The sequence below is a fragment of the Oncorhynchus mykiss genome, chromosome 19 (assembly GCF_057628025.1).
Source record: "Oncorhynchus mykiss isolate SJ-2025 chromosome 19, ASM5762802v1, whole genome shotgun sequence".
Lineage (NCBI taxonomy): Eukaryota > Metazoa > Chordata > Actinopteri > Salmoniformes > Salmonidae > Oncorhynchus > Oncorhynchus mykiss.
In genome coordinates this window covers 59714055-59734855 of record NC_143040.1, presented here as the reverse complement: position 1 = coordinate 59734855, position 20801 = coordinate 59714055, and the positions used below count along the sequence as shown (strand labels likewise).

At 44.8% G+C, this 20801-nt stretch overlaps 1 protein-coding gene across 1 annotated transcript in view; it reads left to right on the top strand.

Annotated features, from left to right (window-relative positions):
* LOC110498381 (usherin) overlaps window positions 1-20801 on the top strand; it is a 432088-nt gene that overhangs the window by 302058 nt on the left and 109229 nt on the right. Inside the window, exons 48-56 of the mRNA XM_036955034.2 lie at window positions 194-522; window positions 2338-2460; window positions 2974-3137; window positions 5288-5497; window positions 10508-10710; window positions 10826-10938; window positions 11885-12098; window positions 14731-14899; window positions 15143-15364. Coding sequence (XP_036810929.2) covers window positions 194-522; window positions 2338-2460; window positions 2974-3137; window positions 5288-5497; window positions 10508-10710; window positions 10826-10938; window positions 11885-12098; window positions 14731-14899; window positions 15143-15364 — 1747 coding nt within the window. The remainder of the gene's footprint in view (window positions 1-193; window positions 523-2337; window positions 2461-2973; window positions 3138-5287; window positions 5498-10507; window positions 10711-10825; window positions 10939-11884; window positions 12099-14730; window positions 14900-15142; window positions 15365-20801) is intronic.

Below are 20801 nucleotides of genomic sequence, written 5' to 3'. Positions count from 1 at the left end.
CCAATCACAGGCCTCCCTCGGCCGCTTGCACCTCTGCACTGCACTCTGGGAGAGATGATGCCAGTTTTATTGCATAGCCTTCAGTGCTTCCCTGGTAAGAATTGAGAATATCCACATGACTTTGTGCGTGTCTGTGTGTATTTGTGTGTGTGTCTGTGTGTGTTTGTGTGTGCCTCCCTCCCTCTCTCCTCAGGTCATGTGGTCCCCTCCTGTCATTGCTAACGGAGTGATCGACCGCTATGAGATCCGCCTTCCTGACCCGCGCGTATCCCACGACGACCTGTCCAACCTCACCGTCACGGTAACAGACCTGGTGCCCTACACTAACTACCTGGTCACCGTCCTGGCCTGCTCCTCCGGGGGTAGCCTTATTGGGGGTTGCACAGAGAGCCTGCCCACTGCCGTGACTACACTACCCACAATCCCCCAGGATCTGGCACCACTGGCAGTGGTGGCCGTCAGTGAGTCCTTCCTGGCCGTATCCTGGCAACCTCCCGACAGGCCCAACGGACCTAACCTCAGGTAAATGTTGTATTATTACCAGGCCACTTAGTTGAGGGAAACCCAGGGTTCCAGTTGTGAGGTAGAGATACACAACACAAATTAAATGCAGAAAGGTAAATCTGTGTGTAAATGTGTGTCAGGTTGTAAAGTAGATGATAGTCAGTTAGAGTTCAAGCAGCTGCTGTAGCTGAGCCCCAGTATGCTAAGATCAGACATAGCACTAGCATCCAACATCTACATTGCTTAGCATCCAACTTCTACGTAGCAATAGCATCCAACATCTACATAGCTTAGCATCCAACATCTACACAGCACTAGCATCCAACATCTACACAGCACTAGCATCCAACATCTACATAACTTAGCATCCAACTTCTACGTAGCACTAGCATCCAACATCTACGTAGCACTAGCATCCAACATCTACGTAGCACTAGCATCCAACATCTACATAGCACTAGCATTCAGCATCTACGTAGCACTAGCATCCAACATCTACATAGCACTAGCATCCAACATCTACATAGCACTAGCATCCAGCATCTACGTAGCACTAGCATCCAGCATCTACATAGCACTAGCATCCAACATCTACGTAGCACTAGCATCCAACATCTACGTAGCACTAGCATCCAACATCTACGTAGCACTAGCATCCAACATCTACATAGCACTAGCATTCAGCATCTACGTAGCACTAGCATCCAACATCTACATAGCACTAGCATCCAACATCTACATAGCACTAGCATCCAGCATCTACGTCACACTAGCATCCAGCATCTACATAGCACTAGCATCCAACATCTACGTAGCACTAGCATCCAACATCTACGTAGCACTAGCATCCAACATCTACGTAGCACTAGCATCCAACATCTACGTAGCACTAGCATCCAACATCTACGTAGCACTAGCATCCAGCATCTACGTAGCACTAGCATCCAACATCTACATAGCACTAGCATCCAGCATCTACGTAGCACTAGCATCCAGCATCTACGTAGCACTAGTATCCACATCTACATAGCACTAGCATCCAGCATCTGCGTAGCACTAGTATCCAACATCTACATAGCACTAGTATCCAGCATCTACGTAGCACTAGCATCCAACATCTACATAGCACTAGCATCCAACATCTACATAGCACTAGCATCCAGCATCTACGTAGCACTAGCATCCAACATCTACATAGCACTAGCATCCAACATCTACATAGCACTAGCATCCAGCATCTACGTAGCACTAGCATCCAGCATCTACGTAGCACTAGCATCCAGCATCTACGTAGCACTAGTATCCAACATCCATATCAGTATTACTCTCAATAGTCTCACACACTCTTCACTGAACCAGACAGAGACTTGCGTGAACGTGAGTGTTAATTATCTAGCTCGTTATCTGTGTGTGTGAGTATTTACCACTTTAGTTCCTACTCTGTTCTCGTCACGATTAGGAGCTAAATAACAGTCTGTTTTCATGGTGAACCATTACAATTCATGAGTACTTTCCCCTCCACAGCTCAGATCAGTGTGTTTGTTTAAGTTGGTTTATGAAAGCTGGAATAAGGCCTGCCCTTCTGATTGCAGCCCACATTAACATCACTGTAAGAGTGAATAACACTAACACCACAGGAATTAGAGAATAGAGAGGGAGAGAGAGAGACTGCAGAAGAAAGAAAGAGAGTGATAGAGGGGTAGAGTTACAGAGAAAGAGACAGAGAGGGGTGGAAAGAGAGAGACAGAGAGATAATAGAGGGATAGAGGGAAATAGACTGTGTTTGTGTGTGTATGTGTGTGTGATTATCCGTGTGTTTGGTGTGGTCCTCAGATACGAGCTGCTCAGACGTAAAAGCCGTCAGCCGCTGGCCGCGCAGCCCCCGGCAGATCTCCATCGCTGGTTCAATGTTTACGCCGGAGACAAATTGTTTCACCAAGATAAAGGCCTTAGCAGGTGAGATTACCAAAATTAGCTTTAGAGCAAACCGCCGCCACTGTGTACAGAGCTGTTTCGCGCTCCGATGCCATCTTTTAATGCCGCTCAAAGATACATTAAGCAAATATTCAAATAATTTAATTATTTTGTGCTAATCTCTGGCTGGCACTCGGCAGCAGCTGATTTTGTCCCTGTGCTTGCTAAAAGGCTTCTCTCTCCACTACTGACGTTTACTCTAGCTTCAAGTTAGACACTTTTAGATGCATAAGCAGTTTAAGCAGTTTTCTGGACTTTCGCTGCTGTGCTGGCCTACATTGTTCATAGTGGAAATATAATCGATTGCCGTTGAAGTTCGTGTTAGCCCATGTTGCTAGTAATTGTTTTGTATTAGCCTAGATATTGCACCACTTTTGAAACAGGATGTGTTTTGGTACAGTATGTGTGTGTGAGTGCATGTGTGCGTGTCTTTGTATGTGCCTGAATGCAAGTGTGTGTTGTCTAACCTTTGCCTGGTCCATTTTGACGCTGTAGGTTCACATGGTACCAGTACCAGTTACTGGTCTATAATGACGTGGGCTACTCTACAGGACAGCTGGCTACGGGTGTTACCCTGGCAGGAGTACCCCTCCACCCGCCCTCTCTGTCTGTCCAGACCATCAACCATACATCCATACACATCAGCTGGACAGAACCCTGTAAGAAGCTATATTTTAGTGCCATATACAGTGAGGGAAAAAACTACTTGATCCCCTGCTGATTTTGTACGTTTGCCCACTGACAAAAAATGATCAGTCTATCATTTTCATGGTAGGTTTATTTGAACAGTGAGAGACAGAATAACAACAAAAAAATCCAGAAAAACGCATGTCAAAAATGTTATAAATTGATTTGCATTTTAATGAGGGAAATGAGTATTTTACCCCCTCTCAATCAGAAAGATTTCTGGCTCCCAGGTGTCTTTTATACAGGTAACGAGCTGAGATTAGGAGCACACTCTTAAAGGGAGTGCTCCTAATCTCAGTTTGTTACCTGTTGTCGTGTCTTTGGCTATGCCGGATTATGTGATATGACTTGCAATTCTATAAAATAATTTCTCCGTAATTAATATCACCTGATTGAGCTAATCATGTAAATGTAATTAACTAGAGAGTTGGGCACCACGAAATAATATTTATAGTGCGATTATCTTCCGAATAAACTCTTAAAGACATAGTAATATTTTACATCAATAGCTGTCAATATCAATTATCGTCTTAATTCAGTCTCATCTGAAAGTTGTAAATTCTTGGTTATCTGCAAGAGCCCTGGCTAACAATTTGAATCAGCAATACAGAATTGGGTTTAATCATTTATTTACTAAATACCTAACTAATCACTCATATACATAATTAAGTCATAACTTGATTACAAATTACGTCATGAAGGAAAACTTCCCTGGCGGGCGGAACAGATATGACAGCTTGTTACACAAAGGAAAGGGGGCTGGGTTGAGTGAAAGAGTGGGAGACTGAGGAACAAAGGAAAAAAGCTGTGCTATCGTAAATACAGTATCTTATGCATTCTAAATTCTATATTCTCTATAATTCTATATTTACTCTGAGCTGCGCGTCGGTAGGTTGGTGGTAGATGGAAGACCGTGTTGCCAAACTGAGTCCTTTGTCCTTTGAAGAATGTCTCTGGTGGTCAATTGAATATGTTGTAGTAACGTCGTTGTGTGGTAGATGGGATACTCTGTCTGTTCCTTCCTAACTTGCGTTTGCCGCTGTGGTCGCTAACTCAACGGCTAGGAGGTATAACTTCAGTCGTGAATAAGAGTTCAAAGTTCATACCATTTGCAACCAAAGCTCATGCTGATGTTGGCTTTGTTCTGTAGTTATTATCTGAACCATTCTGACATCAGACCGTCGTCCTCACATCCTCGGAACAGGAAGCTATGTTGTCGTCAAGGCTTTATATAGGAAGGGAGAAAAGGGGTGTGTTTCATAGTTTACAGCCTCTGTCTCTTCACGTGGGCGGGACACTGAGTGAGCAGCAATATCTTATGAAAACCCACATCTCACAATTTAGAAGCTAAAATCACATTTCATCCCATCACAAATAATGTAATATTCAAACATTTGAAGACTGCCAAACGTCAGCCTCGAAACCTTAATGACTTGGAGAAGATCTGAAAAGAGGAGTGGGACGAAATCCCTCCTGAGATGTGTGCAAACCTGGTGGCCAACTACAAGAAACGTCTGACCTCTGTGATTGCCAAGGGTTTTGCCACCAAGTACTAAGTCACTAAATTTGCAGAGGGGTCAAATACTTATTTCCCTCATTCAAATGCAAATAAATTTCTAAAATTTTTGACATGCGTTTTTCTGGATTTTTTTGTTGTTATTCTGTCTCTCACTGTTCAAATAAACCTACCATTAAAATTATAGACTGATCATTTCTTTGTCAGCAGGCAAACATACAAATTCAGCAGGGGATCAAATATTTTTTCCCTCATTGTATAATACTGTCATGACAGTCTGAACTGTTATTCACATAAACAGGACCTTATTCAGTAGGATAGGACGAGACTACTATGCTGTTCTAGGAACCTTTTCCATATTGTCATGTTACATTTTATATTTTAGTAATTTAGCAGATGCTCTTACCCAGAGCAATTTACAGGAGCAATTAGGATTAAGTGCCTTACTCAATTGCACATCTACATATTTATCACCTAGTCAGCTTAGGGATTCGTACAAGCAACCTTACGGTTACTGGCCCAACGCTCTTAAATGCTAGGCTACCAGATGCCAAATGTTGATTTTGACAATGAGTTCTCCGTCAACTGTCTCTCTCCACCCCTCAGCTCTACAGGATCTCCAGGGTGAGGTGGAACTCTACACCCTCAGGGTCGAATCCTCTCACCTCAGACGAACTCTGACCTTCCCACCCGGGGTCGATTGGACTGTGATAGGTGACCTGCAGCCCAACACGCGCTACAGGGTTTCCCTGCAGGTGTCCAATGGGGCTTACAACACTTCTAATACAGAGGTCAACTGTACTACTGAAGATGGAGGTGAGAAGGGTGTGTGTGCGTGCTGTCGATGGGTGGTGTTGTGAAATGTGTTGGAGTGTATTTTGAAATAGCAGGGTAGCAGGGTTCCCCAAACTCACCTAGAGCAGGGTTCCCCAAACTCACCTAGAGTAGGGTTCCCCAAACTCACCTAGCGCAGGGTTCCCAAACTCACCTAGAGCAGGGTTCCCCAAACTCACCTAGAGCAGGGTTCCCCAAACTCACCTAGCGCAGGGTTCCCCGAACTCAACTAGCGCAGGGTGGGGTGGGAGGAGGCAGGGTGCTGGTCAGTGCTAATAGGGTTGGTGTGGTATTGGCATCAATCCTCCAGCCCCTAACCTGCAGAAATGGAGTCAACACCGGAGCCATGGAAACCGAGACCAAGACCAGGCCCCTGGAATCCTACATCCAGACCAATACCAAGACCAGAACCCTTAGGAACCACATCTAGACCAAGACTCCACCACTTAGGAACTACATCTAGACCAAGACTAGAACACTTGAGAACCACATCTAGACCAAGACTCCACCCCTTAGGAACCACATCTAGTTCAAGACTAGAAACCCCAAGAACCACATCCATGACAACAACATATCCTTTAGTTACCACATCCAGAACCAGACCAGAACTTTCAAAAAACCCTTATATGCCAAGACTCAACCCAGAAGGAACCAAAACTACACCAAGACCCAGTTTATCGCCAACTACATCTACACCAAGACCGAACCCCTCTAGAACCACAACAACACACCAGGACTTAACCCCTCTAGAACCACAACAACACACCAGGACTTAACCCCTTTAGAACCACAACAACACACCAGGACTTAACCCCTCTAGAACCACAACACCAACACCAAGACCTAACCCCTCTAGAACCACAACACCACCACCACGACTTCACCCCTCTAGAACCATAACAACACCACCATGACTTAACCCCTCTAGAACTACAACAACACCACCATGACAAAACCCCTCTAGAACCACACCAACACCATCACGACTTAACCCCTCTAGAACCACAACACCACCACCATGACTTAACCCCTCTAGAACCACAACAACAACACTACAACTTAACCCCTCTAGAACCACAACACCACCACCACCAAGACCTAACCCCCCTAGAACCACAACAACACCACCACGACTTAACCCCTCTAGGACCACAACAGCACCACCATGACTTAATCTGTCTAGGACCATACACCACCACCACCACAACTTAACCCCTCTACAACCACACCCAGACCAATACCTAAACCCTCTAGAACAACAACAACACCACCACCACCACCACGACTTAACCCCTCTACAACCACACCAAGACCTAAACCCTCTAGAACAACAACAACACCACCACCACCACAACTTAACCCCTCTACAACCACACCCAGACCAAGACCTAAACCCTCTAGAACAACAACAACACCACCACCACCACGACTTAACCCCTCTACAACCACACCCAGACCAAGACCTAACTCCTCTAGAACCACAACACCACCACCATGACTTAACCCCTCTAGAACCACACCCAGACCAACAACTAACCCCTCTAGAACAACAACACCACCACCACAACTTAACCCCTCTAGAACCACACCCAGACCAAGACCTAACCCCTCTAGAACCACTTCAACACCACCACCACGACTTAACTCCTCTAGAACCACACCCAGACCAAGACCTAACCCCTCTAGAACAACAACACCACCACCACAACTTAACCCCTCTAGAACCACACCCAGACCAAGACCTAACCCCTCTAGAACCACTTCAACACCACCACCACCACGACTTAACTCCTCTAGAACCACACCCAGACCAAGACCTAACCCCTCTAGAACAACAACAACAACATCACCAGAGTTTGGGTGGCTGCAGTCTTTGACAATTTTTAGGGTATTTTCAGCCTCCTGAGGGTGAAAAGGCGTTGTCGTGCCCTCGTCATGACTGTGTTGGTATGTTTGGACCATGATAGGTCCTTAGTGTTGTTGACACTGAGGAACTTAAAACTCTCAACACGCTCCACTACAGCCCAGTCGATGTGAATGGGGGCGTGCTCGACACTCCATTTCCTGTAGTCCCCTGTAGTCCACGATCAGTCTTACTGACGTTGTTGTCCTGGCGCTACACTGGTCTCTGACTTCCTCCGGAAGATATGTTTACATTGCCAAGGAAGTGAAATAGATAATAAACAAAAGTGAAATAAACAATAAAAATTAACAGTAAACATTACACTCATAGAAGTTCCAAATGAATAAAGACATTTCAAATGTCATATTATGTCTATATACAGTGTTGTCTCTCTCTCTCTCCCCCCCCCCTCCCTCCCTCTGTCTTTCTCTCCACCTAATCAGATCAGCATAGTAAAAAGTGCATTAAAAACATTAGAAAGTTGTTAGCTGCTAAGAGCGGGCCACGGGTCATTTAGCTTAGAGGCTCCAGGGGTCCTTCATTACATTATTCTACTGCCGTAAGGCCATAGATCTGTAACCACTGTTATACACACACAGTCACACACAAATGCATACACACAGATAATTAAAAAGCCAGGTGCACATTTTGAGTGTGTGTTTTTATGTGTATGTGTGTCTGCGTGCCTCCATTCATGTGTCTGGTGTTGAGTCTAGCGTTGATAATGCTATCGTGGAAGTGAAATATAGTGCACTGGGTTGGGTTTGGGTAAGTGTGTTAGGAGGGAATGAATTGGGTAAGTGTGTTAGGAGGGAATGAATTGGGTAAGTGTCTTAGGAGGGAATGAATTGGGTGTTAGGAGGGAATGAATTGGGTAAGTGTGTTAGGAGGGAATGAATTGGGTAAGTGTTAGGAGGGAATGAATTGGGTAAGTGTGTTAGGAGGGAATGAATTGGGTAAGTGTGTTAGGAGGGAATGAATTGGGTAAGTGTGTTAGGAGGGAATGAATTGGGTAAGTGTGTTAGGAGGGAATTAAAAGTGTGTTCCCACTAAGAAGAATAGTTTGGAGATGTTAGTAATTTTGTGTCAATCTATCTGGGCCGCTTCTCTGTGGGCTGGGCTGTGTGACATCATTTTGATTATTGGATGATCGTTACACGGGGAAAGTGGCAATATTCTCACTGTGAATCAGTTAGTCAGGTAGACACAGGGTTTAACTGTGTATGCGCTGGCGTTAGGTAGACACAGGGTTTAACTGTGTATGAGCTGGTGTTAGGTAGACACAGGGTTTAACTGTGTATGCACTGGCGTTAGGTAGACACAGGGTTTAACTGTGTATGAGCTGGCGTTAGGTAGACACAGGGTTTAACTGTGTATGCGCTGGCGTTAGGTAGACACAGGATTTAACTGTGTATGAGCTGGCGTTAGGTAGACACAGGGTTTAACTGTGTATGAGCTGGCGTTAGGTAGACACAGGGTTTAACTGTGTATGCGCTGGCGTTAGGTAGACACAGGGTTTAACTGTGTATGTGCTGGCTTTAGGTAGACACATGGTTTAACTGTGTATGCGCTGGCGTTAGGTAGACACAGGGTTTAACTGTGTATGAGCTGGCGTTAGGTAGACACAGGGTTTAACTGTATGCGCTGGCGTAGGAATAGTTACTCTCTTCAGTGTGTGTAACAGCAGGACTGGGTTTCAGAGAGACTAGCCCAGTTAACCCTCTGGCCCTGCCTTGTGCCTCTCTTTGTTCTCGCAATCTACAGGAGCGATTCAATTTCCCACTAGGACACACACAGTTTTTTTTTCTCTCTCTCTCTCTCTCTCTCTCTCTCTCTCTTTCTCTCTCACACATACATATACACACACACACACATACATATACACACACATGCATACGTACACATATGCACACATACATAAATGTATTTCAAAGATAATTCGTAAAAATTAAAATAATTTCACAGATCTTCATTGTAAAGGGTTTAAACACTGTTTCCCATGCTTCTTCAATGAACCATAAACAATTAATGAACATGTAACAACACCTGCACAGGATCGGTACATCCGAACATCACACCTGCGGGACAGGTACAGGATGGCAACAACAACTGCACGAGTTACACCAGGAACGCACAATCCCTCCATCAGTGCTCAGACTGTCCGCAATAGGCTGAGAGGCGCTGGGCTGAGGGCTTTTAGGCCTGTTGTAAGGCAGGATTTGCGGTCATCGAAGGAATGAGCGTTACACCGAGGCCTGTACTCTGGAGCGGGATCGATTTGGAGGTGGAGTGTCCGTCATGGTCTGGGGCGGTGTGTCACAGCATCATCGGACTGAGCTTGTTGTCATTGCTGGCAATCTCAACGCTGTACGTTACAGGGAAGACATCCTCCTCCCTCATGTGGTACCCTTCCTGCAGGGTAATGCCCCCAGCCATACTGCTCGTTCTGTGTATAAATTCCTGCAAGACAAGAATGTCAGTGTTCCGCCATGGCCAGCGAAGAGCCTGGATCTCAATCCCATTGAGCACATCTGGGACCTGTTGGATCGAAGGGTGAGGGCTAGGGCCATTCCAACCAGAAATGTCCGGGAACTTGCAGGTGCCTTGGTGGAAGACTGGGGTAACATCTCACAGCAAGAACTGGCAAATCTGGTGCAGTCCATGAGTAGGAGATGCACTGCAGTACTTAATGCAGCTGGTGGCCACACCAGATACTGACTGTTACATTTGATTTTGACCCCGCCTTTTGTTCAGGGACATGTTATTCCATTTCTGTTAGTCACATGGTTGTGGAACTTGTTCAGTTTATGTCTCAGTTGTTGAATCTTGTTATGTTAATATAAATATTTACACATGTTAAGTTTGCTGAAAATAAACGCTGTTGACAGTGAGAGGACGTTTCTTTTTTTGCTGAGTTTACATACATACACCCATACATACACACACACACACGCACACACAGACCGTCATCTGTTTTCTTTGAGTATGTGGAGGGGATAGAGAGATGAAGAGGGAGAAAAAGGCATAGATAGATAGAAAGAGAGAGTGATTTTTAGCTGATGTTTTAACCTGTGTGTGTCACTCCCCAGAGCCAGAGGGAGTGTTTCCTCCAGAGGTGGTTCCAGTCAACAGCAGTACAGTGCGTGTGCTGTGGTCTCCCCCTGTACAGCCCAACGGAGCTGTGACTGAATACTCTGTCTATCTAGACGGGACTGTACACGCTACTGCTGATAACACATCAGGATCATACTTACTGGGAGGACTGCTACCCTTCACCGTCTATGACATAAAGGTACTGTAGTACACAATCACTCACCTACAGGTTTGAATGATTTCTGTTTTTGATGGTGTACTGTTTTGTGTGTTTATGTAAAAGGTGAGGGTGTGTGTTTTGTTGTGTATTACAGGTGGAGGTGTGTACTGTGTATGGGTGTGTAAAGAGTAACGCTACTCAGGTGACTACAGTGGAGGATCTACCTGCTGACATAGCACCTCCACACATACAGGTGCTCAGCCCCAGGTGAGTTAGCCTGCTTGCTTGTGTGCAAGTGTATATGTGTGCGTTTTCAGGAATGCATGTGTGTGTGATGGTGGACAAAGCCAGAAGCCTTTCCCACTCTCTCTCTCTCTTTCTCTCTCTCTCTCTCTCTCTCTCTCTCTCTCTCTCTCTCTCTCTCTTTCTCTCTCTCTCTCTCTCTCTCTCACCCTCTCTCTTGCTCTCCCTCTCTCTCACCCTCTCTCTTGCTCTCCCTCTCTCTTGCTCTCCCTCTCTCTTGCACTCCCTCTCTCTTGCCCTCCCTCCCTCTCGCCCTCTACCTTTCTCTATCTGTCATAATCAGGAGGTGTGTAACTTGTGCCCCAGTAGAAAAGTAACCACAGATCGATGGCCCTGACATGTCCCTCTCTGGCCTACATGAGCCTCAAACACTTCATTCATTCGCCACGCTAGATTTGCCAGAGTGGAATTTAATCAATAGTTAATTCATTAATTCTGACGCAAGCTACATCCGGCCAGGAGAAAGAGTGGGAGAAACACAGAGTGAAGGAGAAAGAGAGAGAGAGAGGAAATTGTGGTATGGCTTAGGGTTTGATTGAAATATGACAATTACCGCACCTGCTGGTTTACACGCACACGCGTGCACACAGACACATGCCCAAGTAGACAGACACACACACACACACACACAGTAGTAGAAGTGTGTGTGTGTCTCCTTCATGGTTAGTATCTGCCAAAGGTACAGTAGTTAAAAAGAGAAAAATCTATATTTGAAGTGTATAAAACACTCTGACACCATGACTGACTGAGGGAGCTCGAGACGGGGCAGTCCACACTGGGTGGTGTGTGTGGCTTTTCAACTCAATCCTGATATTTCTTTCTCTGGCCCTCTGTTTGAACTCCCTCACCCACTTCACTCTCTTCCTCCCCTAACGCTCTCTCTCTCTCTCCCCCTCTTTCCCTCCTCCAGATCAGTGAGGGTGGAGTGGTCTTCTCCAGGTCAGCCCTGTGGTATCATGCTAGGCTACGAGGTGTGGAGGAAGATGCTGAGACCCTGTGGGGGGGCCGAGTGGGGGTCAAGTGTGACCCAGAGGGGTGAGGGGTCAGAGGTCAGATGCTCCTACCTGCAGTGCTTTGCCTCTCAGGGGGTGTGTGGGGCGTCCTGCTACCAACCTCAGAGACAGGTAACTCTCTTTACACATAGAATAAGTTGTTGCCCATATAATAACATAATAGTAGTAACATAGTAAATCAAAATCAAATCAAATCAAATTTATTTATATAGCCCTTCTTACATCAGCTGATATCTCAAAGTGCTGTACAGAAACCCAGCCTAAAACCCCAAACAGCAAGCAATGCAGGTGTAGAAGCACGGTAGTAGCACGATAGTAACTCCCTTCATGTACAGTGCCAGTCAAAAGTTTTGACACACCTCCTCATTCCAGGTTTCTTTTCTTCATTTGGACTATTTTCTTCATTGTAGAAAAGTAGTGAAGACATCAAAACTATGAAATAACACATATGGAATCATGTAGTAACCAAAAAAGTGTTAAACGCACCTTTAAATTCTCCAAACTACCCACCCTTTGCCTTGATGACAGCTTTGCACACTCTTGGCATTCTCTCAACCAGCTTCATGAGGTAGTCACCTAGAATGCATTTCAATTAACAGATGTGCCTTGTTAAAAGTTCATTTGTGGAATTTCTTTCCTTCTTAATACTTTTGAGCCAATCAGTTGTGTTATGACAAGGTAAGGGTGGTACACAGAAAATAGCCCTATTTGGTAAAAGACCAAGTCCATATTATGGCAAGAACAGCTCAAATAAGCAAAGAGTAACAACAGTCCATCATTACTTTAAGACATGAAGGTCAGTCAATACGGAACATTTCAAGAACTTTGAAAGTTTCTTCAAGTGCAATCACAAAAACTGTCAAGCTCTATGATGAAACTGGAGCTCATGAGGACTACCACAGGAAAGGAAGATCCAAAGTTACCTCTGCTGCAGAGGATTAGTTCATTAGAGTTACCAACCTCAGAAATTGCAGTCCAAATAAATGCTTCACAGAGTTCAAGTAACAGACACATCTCAATATTAACTGTTAATATTAACTGCCTTCATGGTCAAATTGCTGCAAAGAAACCACTACTATAGGACACCAATAAGAAGAAGAGACTTGATTGGGCCAAGAAACACAAGCAATGGACATTAGACCGGTGGAAATCTGTCCTTTGGTCTGATGAGTCCAAATTTAAGATTTTTGGTTCCAACCGCTGTGTCTTTGTGAGACGCAGAGTAGGTGAACAGATTATCTCCGCAAGTGTGGTTTCCACAGTGAAGCATGGAGGAGGAGGTGTGATGGTGTGGGGGTGCTTTGCTGTCTGTGATTTATTTAGAATTCAAGACACACTTAACCAGCGTGGCTACCACAGCATTCTGCAGCAATTTGCCATTCCATCTGGTTTGCACTTATTGGGACTATCATTTGTTTTTCAACTGGACAATGACCCCAAAAACACCTCCAGGCTGTGTAAAGGCTATTTGACCAAGAAGGAGAGTGATGGAGTGCTGCATCAGATGACCTGGCCTCCACAATCACCCAACCTCATCCCAATTGAGATGGTTTGGGATGAGTTGGACCGCAGAGTGAAGGAAAAGCAGACATCAAGTGCTCAGCATATGCGGGAACTCCTTCAAGACTGTTGGAAAAGCATTCCTCATGAAGCTGGTTGAGAGAATGCCAAGATTGTTCAAAGCTGTAATCAAGGCAAAGAGTGGCTACTTTGAAGAATTGAAAATATAAAACATATTTTGATTTGTTTAACACTTTTTTTGTTACTATATGATTCCATATGTGTTATTTCATAGTTATGATGTCTTCACTATTATTCTACAATGTAGAAAATAGTAAAAATAAAGAAAAACCCTAGAATGAGTTGGTGTGTCCAAACTTTTGACTGGTACGGTACGGTAATCATTTGTATATGACAAATAAACAAACTGGAAATCCTAACTCAACTCTGGTTCTGGAGTAACAGGGAAACACAGGGCAGCCCATTTGTGTTCCACTCCAACACTAGCACAGCCAGTTGACTAGTTCAATTATTATCCTTTGGAGGAAAACATCATCATTCTGAACATATTCTCAGAATCTTTCGACTTAGAAGTACATCTCATGTAAGAGGCTAAGAAGTATTATTTATATGGGCCCAGGTGTGCAAGTGTAGGGATGTAACAAAACAATGCCCCCCTTGGTAATTGAGAAACACTGGTGTAAAGCTCTCCTGCCGGAACACAACAGACACAGTCAGAAGTTTGAAAAGGTTTTATTTATGCAGGAGACACAGTCATTGTCCTCCTCCCAGCGATTGTTTTCACTAAACAGATTAACTTGTCGTCTGACGATTGCTGCAATCCTCATGTCATTGAAAGACTGCCAACTTGGCAAGCTACCCATACGCCATACGTCTGTCCCCTCAGCGCGGGAATCTTGCGACACACACAGACATACACACACACACACACACCAGGATAATGAAGACAAAATAACCCAGGCGTACCCAAGGACACACACGTTATACCATAATACAGTCAAATCATTATAGAGGCACAGGCCTGTCGTGTAGAACAAGAGCAGTACACACAGCGGCCATTTTATATACTCTACCTGAACACAGGTGGAGGGAGCAGGGCATGTTGTACACAGCTAATTAACTCTCTCCCCCCCTCTCTCTGTGTCTATCTCTCTCTTCCCTCACCCCCTCTCTCTTTCTCGCTCTCTTTAATTCTTCCTTTGTGTGTGTGTGTGTTCTCCAGGTGTGTTGTGATGGTGTGGTCTACACCAGTAAACCTCTACACCTGTGCTGTGAGGGGCGTTACCTTCCCTCACCAAACTCCTCCCACACTCTGTGCTGTGGTGGAAAGCTCCTCCCACCTCTCCCGGATCACCAATGCTGTGGAAGATACTACATTCCTGTGGCGACCGGTGAGTGCCCATAGTACATCATTTAGCAAAATCTATAGTTGTTCATGTTCTGCCTCACAATAAAACCATATATATCGTTTCCATCTGTTTCAGTTTCACTTCTCTTCAAAATGTTTTGGGAAATAAACTGTTTACAGTGTTTGAAACTTAATCACAATGTTTTCTTACCTTACCAACAAAACAAACTTACAGATTACTGCTCCTCCTCCTCTTATTCCTCCTCCTCCTCCTCCTCTCCCCCAGGTGAGGTGTGCTGTCTTGACCCGGGACAGGGACGTGTGTCGGTGGGGGTGGGTGACGCTTGCTGTGGGCGGGTGCCTTACTCTCCGTCAGGGGGGCAACTGTGCTGTGGAGGGCTGCTCCATGACGGCTACAGGTCCCAGTGCTGCGGCAGTACAGTCATAGAGGATTCCCTGGTCTGCTGTGGAGATGCAGAGAGAGGGATGCCATACACACCTTTAACAGGTGACAGATTTACACAAGCTACGTCATACACACCTTTAACAGGTGACAGATTTACACAAGCTACGTCATACACACCTTTAACAGGTGACAGATTTACACAAGCTACGCCATACACACCTTTAACAGGTGACAGATTTACACAAGCTACGTCATACACACCTTTAACAGGTGACAGATTTACACAAGCTACGTCATACACACCTTTAACAGGTGACAGATTTACACAAGCTACGCCATACACACCTTTAACAGGTGACAGATTTACACAAGCTACGTCATACACACCTTTAACAGGTGACAGATTTACACAAGCTACGTCATACACACCTTTAACAGGTGACAGATTTACACAAGCTACGTCATACACACCTTTAACAGGTGACAGATTTACACAAGCTACGTCATACACACCTTTAACAGGTGATAGATTTACACAAGCTACATCATACACACCTTTAACAGGTGACAGATTTACACAAGCTACATCATACACACCTTTAACAGGTGACAGATTTACACAAGCTACATCATACACACCTTTAACAGGTGACAGATTTACACAAGCTACATCATACACACCTTTAACAGGTGACAGATTTACACAAGCTACATCATACACACCTTTAACAGGTGACAGATTTACACAAGCTACGCCATACACACCTTTAACAGGTGACAGATTTACACAAGCTACGCCATACACACCTTTAACAGGTGACAGATTTACACAAGCTACATCATACACACCTTTAACAGGTGACAGATTTACACAAACTACGTCATACACACCTTTAACAGGTGACAGATTTACACAAGCTACGCCATACACACCTTTAACAGGTGACAGATTTACACAAGCTACATCATACACACCTTTAACAGGTGACAGATTTACACAAGCTACGCCATACACACCTTTAACAGGTGACAGATTTACACAAGCTACGCCATACACACCTTTAACAGGTGACAGATTTACACAAGCTACATCATACACACCTTTAACAGGTGACAGATTTACACAAGCTACGCCATACACACCTTTAACAGGTGACAGATTTACACAAGCTACGCCATACACACCTTTAACAGGTGACAGATTTACACAAGCTACGCCACATATTAAATACACAGGCTAGTCAAGAAAGAGCCGTCGATTTCAGACATTTGAAAAGGTCCTGAGGACGTTGATTTATGCCTTCATCAGCGCTCACCCTAAAACAGTTCACAGTTCTCTGGCAAGAAGAGTACTTGATGATACTTAATGGGCACATCGCATTCTTTTTTATTATAAACTGGGTGGTTCGAACTCTGAATGCTGATTGGTCGACAGCCATGGTATATCAGACCGTATACCACGAGTATGACGAAACATTTATTTTTACTGTTCTAATTACATTGGTAACCAGTTTATAATAGTAACCTAGTAACTACACGGAATTAACCCAGTAACCACGCAGAATTATTGGGTAAAAAATCGATGTTCATCCAATTACGGAAAATTCCGAAGTGAAACTATGAAATCAGGTTGAAATATAACACACATACACACACCTATAACAGGTGAGAGATTTTCACAAGCTATGACACACAAACACACACAATACATGTCTGTCCTACCCACATCCACGTTACACTTCCCCCAAAAGTTTAGGCTGGGTCCTCAGTGACTTTAGAATGACACTGGGAAGAGAGGTGGCAGATATAGGGGAGGAGAGTTGGAGAAAGAGGGGGAAGGGTGGAAGAGAGGGACTTGCTCTCTTTTGGGGTCGTCTCTCCCCTGTGGTGTCTCTGAGCGCAGGCACCCAGGCACAGATGGGCAGGGGTGTGTGTGTGTGTGTGTGTGTGTGTGTGTGTGTGTGTGTGTGTGTGTGTGTGTGTGTGTGTGTGTGTGTGTGGGGTGTCACACAGTGTCAGACATCTTTGTCACGGCAGATGATAGAGCGGGCAAGGGATGGCACTGGCGAGGGCACTGCCAAGCACTCTGCAGGAAACACACACACACAATTCACACACACATTCACACACAGCAGGGTACACTCTGCAGGAGTCAAAGTGCACACATTGCCAGACTTGGACACGGCACACTATTTATCACACAACATATAAACAAGGACCCCATAAGGATGTGTTGTATAGTGTCATTAGTCTCTCTCCTCACAAATGCTCTTTATATTGTACTGTACCATAAAGGACTCAGGGGTGCTCAAGTCCTTTCTGAACCAGGTAACAGGCGCGCTAAGTTAAACCATGAGGAAACCATTTCACTAAATGTCCAATGGAATGTTTGTCTCAACAGTGAAGACATATGCTGTGATCAATTCCTGAGTCACATATTGCACTATCTTACTTTAATACCCTCTTCCCCTCTCTTCCTCTCTTCCTTCCTGTATTCCATCTTTCATTCGCGCTATCTTGCTGGAGTGAGCATATGCTTCTCTTCTCCTCTTCCTCCTCTTCCTTCTTCCGCTCTTCTCCTCCCTGATCTCCTCTTCCTTCTCCTCCTCTTCCTCTTCTTCCACCACCTCTACTCCCCTTCCTTCCCCCCTTTCCTCTCCTCTCATCTCTCATTAGCGTTAGCTCTCACAGTGAGAACATATGGTATGATGGATAGTTGGGCTAGCTCGGTTAGCGATGCTAAAGGCCATTTGCCGGGTGCCTGCACTGTCGGAGGGCCCGGGGCCGCCGCTCCAGCCCCGACCTGAGCGTCTGCTGCTCCCTGCCAAACACACACACACACATACACACACACAGACACACACATGCACGCACGCACGCACACACACACACACACAGCAACACTTATTATAGGACGGGCTACTTAACCTTGGCAACAACACTTTCAACGACACTCCGAAGGATTCGTCCTCAGCAGGACATAGCTGCTGAGAAGTTCATGTTCAGTTAACCTTCCCTACTTTTGGAAGTTTTACCAGAATTACTTGTTTGATCTGTTTGTGTGACTGTGGAAGAGAATAGTAAAGTCAGAGAGGACAAAGGCAGCTAATCCAAATGAATTTTAATCAAGAAAAGAAAGATTGAAAGAAAGAAATGGTGGGGGCTTAGGAAATAGTAAAGAAAAAGATAGAGGTAGAGTGGAGAGGGATGGAGAGAGAGAGAGAGAGAGAGAGACAGGAGGGGAGAGTGAGGGCTCCCTGTGTCCGTGTGAAAGGTGTCCTGCGGTGGCCAGCTGATAGGCGATAGAGGGTGATGTGATTATCAGGTCCCTGAAGTGCGATCTATCACACATTACACTCTGCTCTGTCAAGAACCATACACACCCTCCGCGGGGGAACAGCAATGCTGGGAGACAGGCTGTCTGCCGGCTCACACAAACACACACACACACATACAAATGTGTGTATCCTCGGAGCAGGGATATTGAATTTGAGCCGGGGGAAAAAGGGAAATTAAAAAGGTGAAATAGAATAAAAGAGGAAAACAAAATGTGATCAGTTTAACCTGTTCAAGGTAATGTGATATAAACAGCCACATCAGTACTTTCATGTATTTATTTAACCTTTATTTAACCATGCCAGCAAGTTGAGAAACTGCCCTCATGTTCAACAACTGCCTGTCCAGGATTCCAAAATACAGCAAGGAACACATAAACATGGATAACACGATAGTTGAAATACGTGAGTACAAGCATGGTAAATATCATCCATACAAAAGCAGTACCGTAGTGGGATTATACGACCTGGACTGACTGTGTGGTTATGAACTATCATTCACATACACTCTCCAGGTCACCACCCTCTATAAAACTCTACAGCAGGGTAGAGAGAAAGATGAAAGGCAGAAAACAAACTCCAATCCCTGTTTTAATACTGCAGTTATCTTACATTAAAACAGATTTAGTGTAACAGCAGGTTGCAGAGTCAGGAGAATGACAGTAAACAGACGTTTAGTGTTTAAAAGATCACAATAATGCTGTAGTATATGTAATATTAGTCTATCCATTAGTTAGTGGGTTTGTTTGAGGATAAAGAACTGTTGGTTCAGTCTTCAGTTTATGTTACATAAAAACGTTGATCCTTACTAACAGCAAGTTGGAGTGTTTGGGGAGACAGACAGCAAACATGTTAGTCTGTCGTATTTCCAGACTAATACAGGATCAGACTCCTCTTGAGCCACTTGATTTACTTTAGTTTGTTTAGTTGTTTGGAGGATGAAGATAGTTTAGTGGACTCACGGCGGTTTGGCCTCCCAGAGTTCCTAACCCCTTATGAGTCACTGCCTTGCTGTGTGTGCCCCTCTCTAACCCACCCCCACCCCTCTTCTCACCCTTCCTTAAGTCGCTACTTCCCAGTGTGTGCGCTCCCCTAACTCTTCCCCCTCCGCCTGTGTGCTGTGTGCACCAGCCCAAACGTTCAAGGGCAATTCTGAATATCCCTTTTCACCGTTTAAGTGTTAAAAGCCTCTCGGTCCGGGGGTGTTATGTCAACGCGGCGCCATCATCAGCCGGGTGATGGAAACGGCTGTGATGATGCTAAAAGAAAGGAGGGAAAAAAACATAATAAGCAAATATGTTTTTCAAGGACACCGTGACCATTTGCTGGAGGAAATTATCCCTGTAGTTAAGAGCTGAGCCTGACGAGATGAAGCTGTGTGTGTGTGTGTATGTGTGTGTGTGTATGTGTGCGTGTATATGTATGTGTGTGTGTGTATGTGTGTATGTGTGTATGTGTGTGTGTGTGTGTGTGTGTGTGTGTGTGTGTGTGTGTGTGTGTCGCCATGCTTAATCATCCCTCACATGAATGTCCTCGCATTGTTCTGCCAAAACTCTCACATCAGCACTGGGGACCAATCGACAGACGAAGAGACAGTACGTCCTAAACAAGCGTCGTCTATCTGGGGTGTTTTAAAAGACGGAGTGGAGGCTGAACAGATGAAGACATTTCCTTTTAATGTGTTTATGATGATGTCTTTTCTATTGAGTTACCTTAATGGCCTTAACATCCTCCAGCCATTACATTAGCACCTAGCTGTTAGCTGCTAGCTGTTACCTGTTGTGTTGGAGACCCAGGGTTAGAGTTGGGCTGTGGATTCAGTCAAACACGAATTACTAAGTAGTGGGGAAAGTGTAGGGAAAGCTCTGGAACTGAAGCAAAGGCTACTGAAATACATTACGAACACACTCTGAAACAAACAATTGCTCTAACAAACAGTAAACACACAAACACACTTTAGCAGATGGTTTGTAAGTGGTGGCTTGGTATAGGTTTCAAAAGCCTCATAAAGAATGGCAGTGATTGGTAGATGGGTAACAATAACAAATCGGACATTAAATATCTCTTTAACCTTGCATGGTCAAGTTAATAATTATTCTGTGGATGATGTATTGAACCACCCAGACAGATGCAGTCGTCCTGAGCTGCAGAACAGGGTGGAAACTGCTTAGGGACGTCAACATGAGGCCATTGGTGATTTTAAA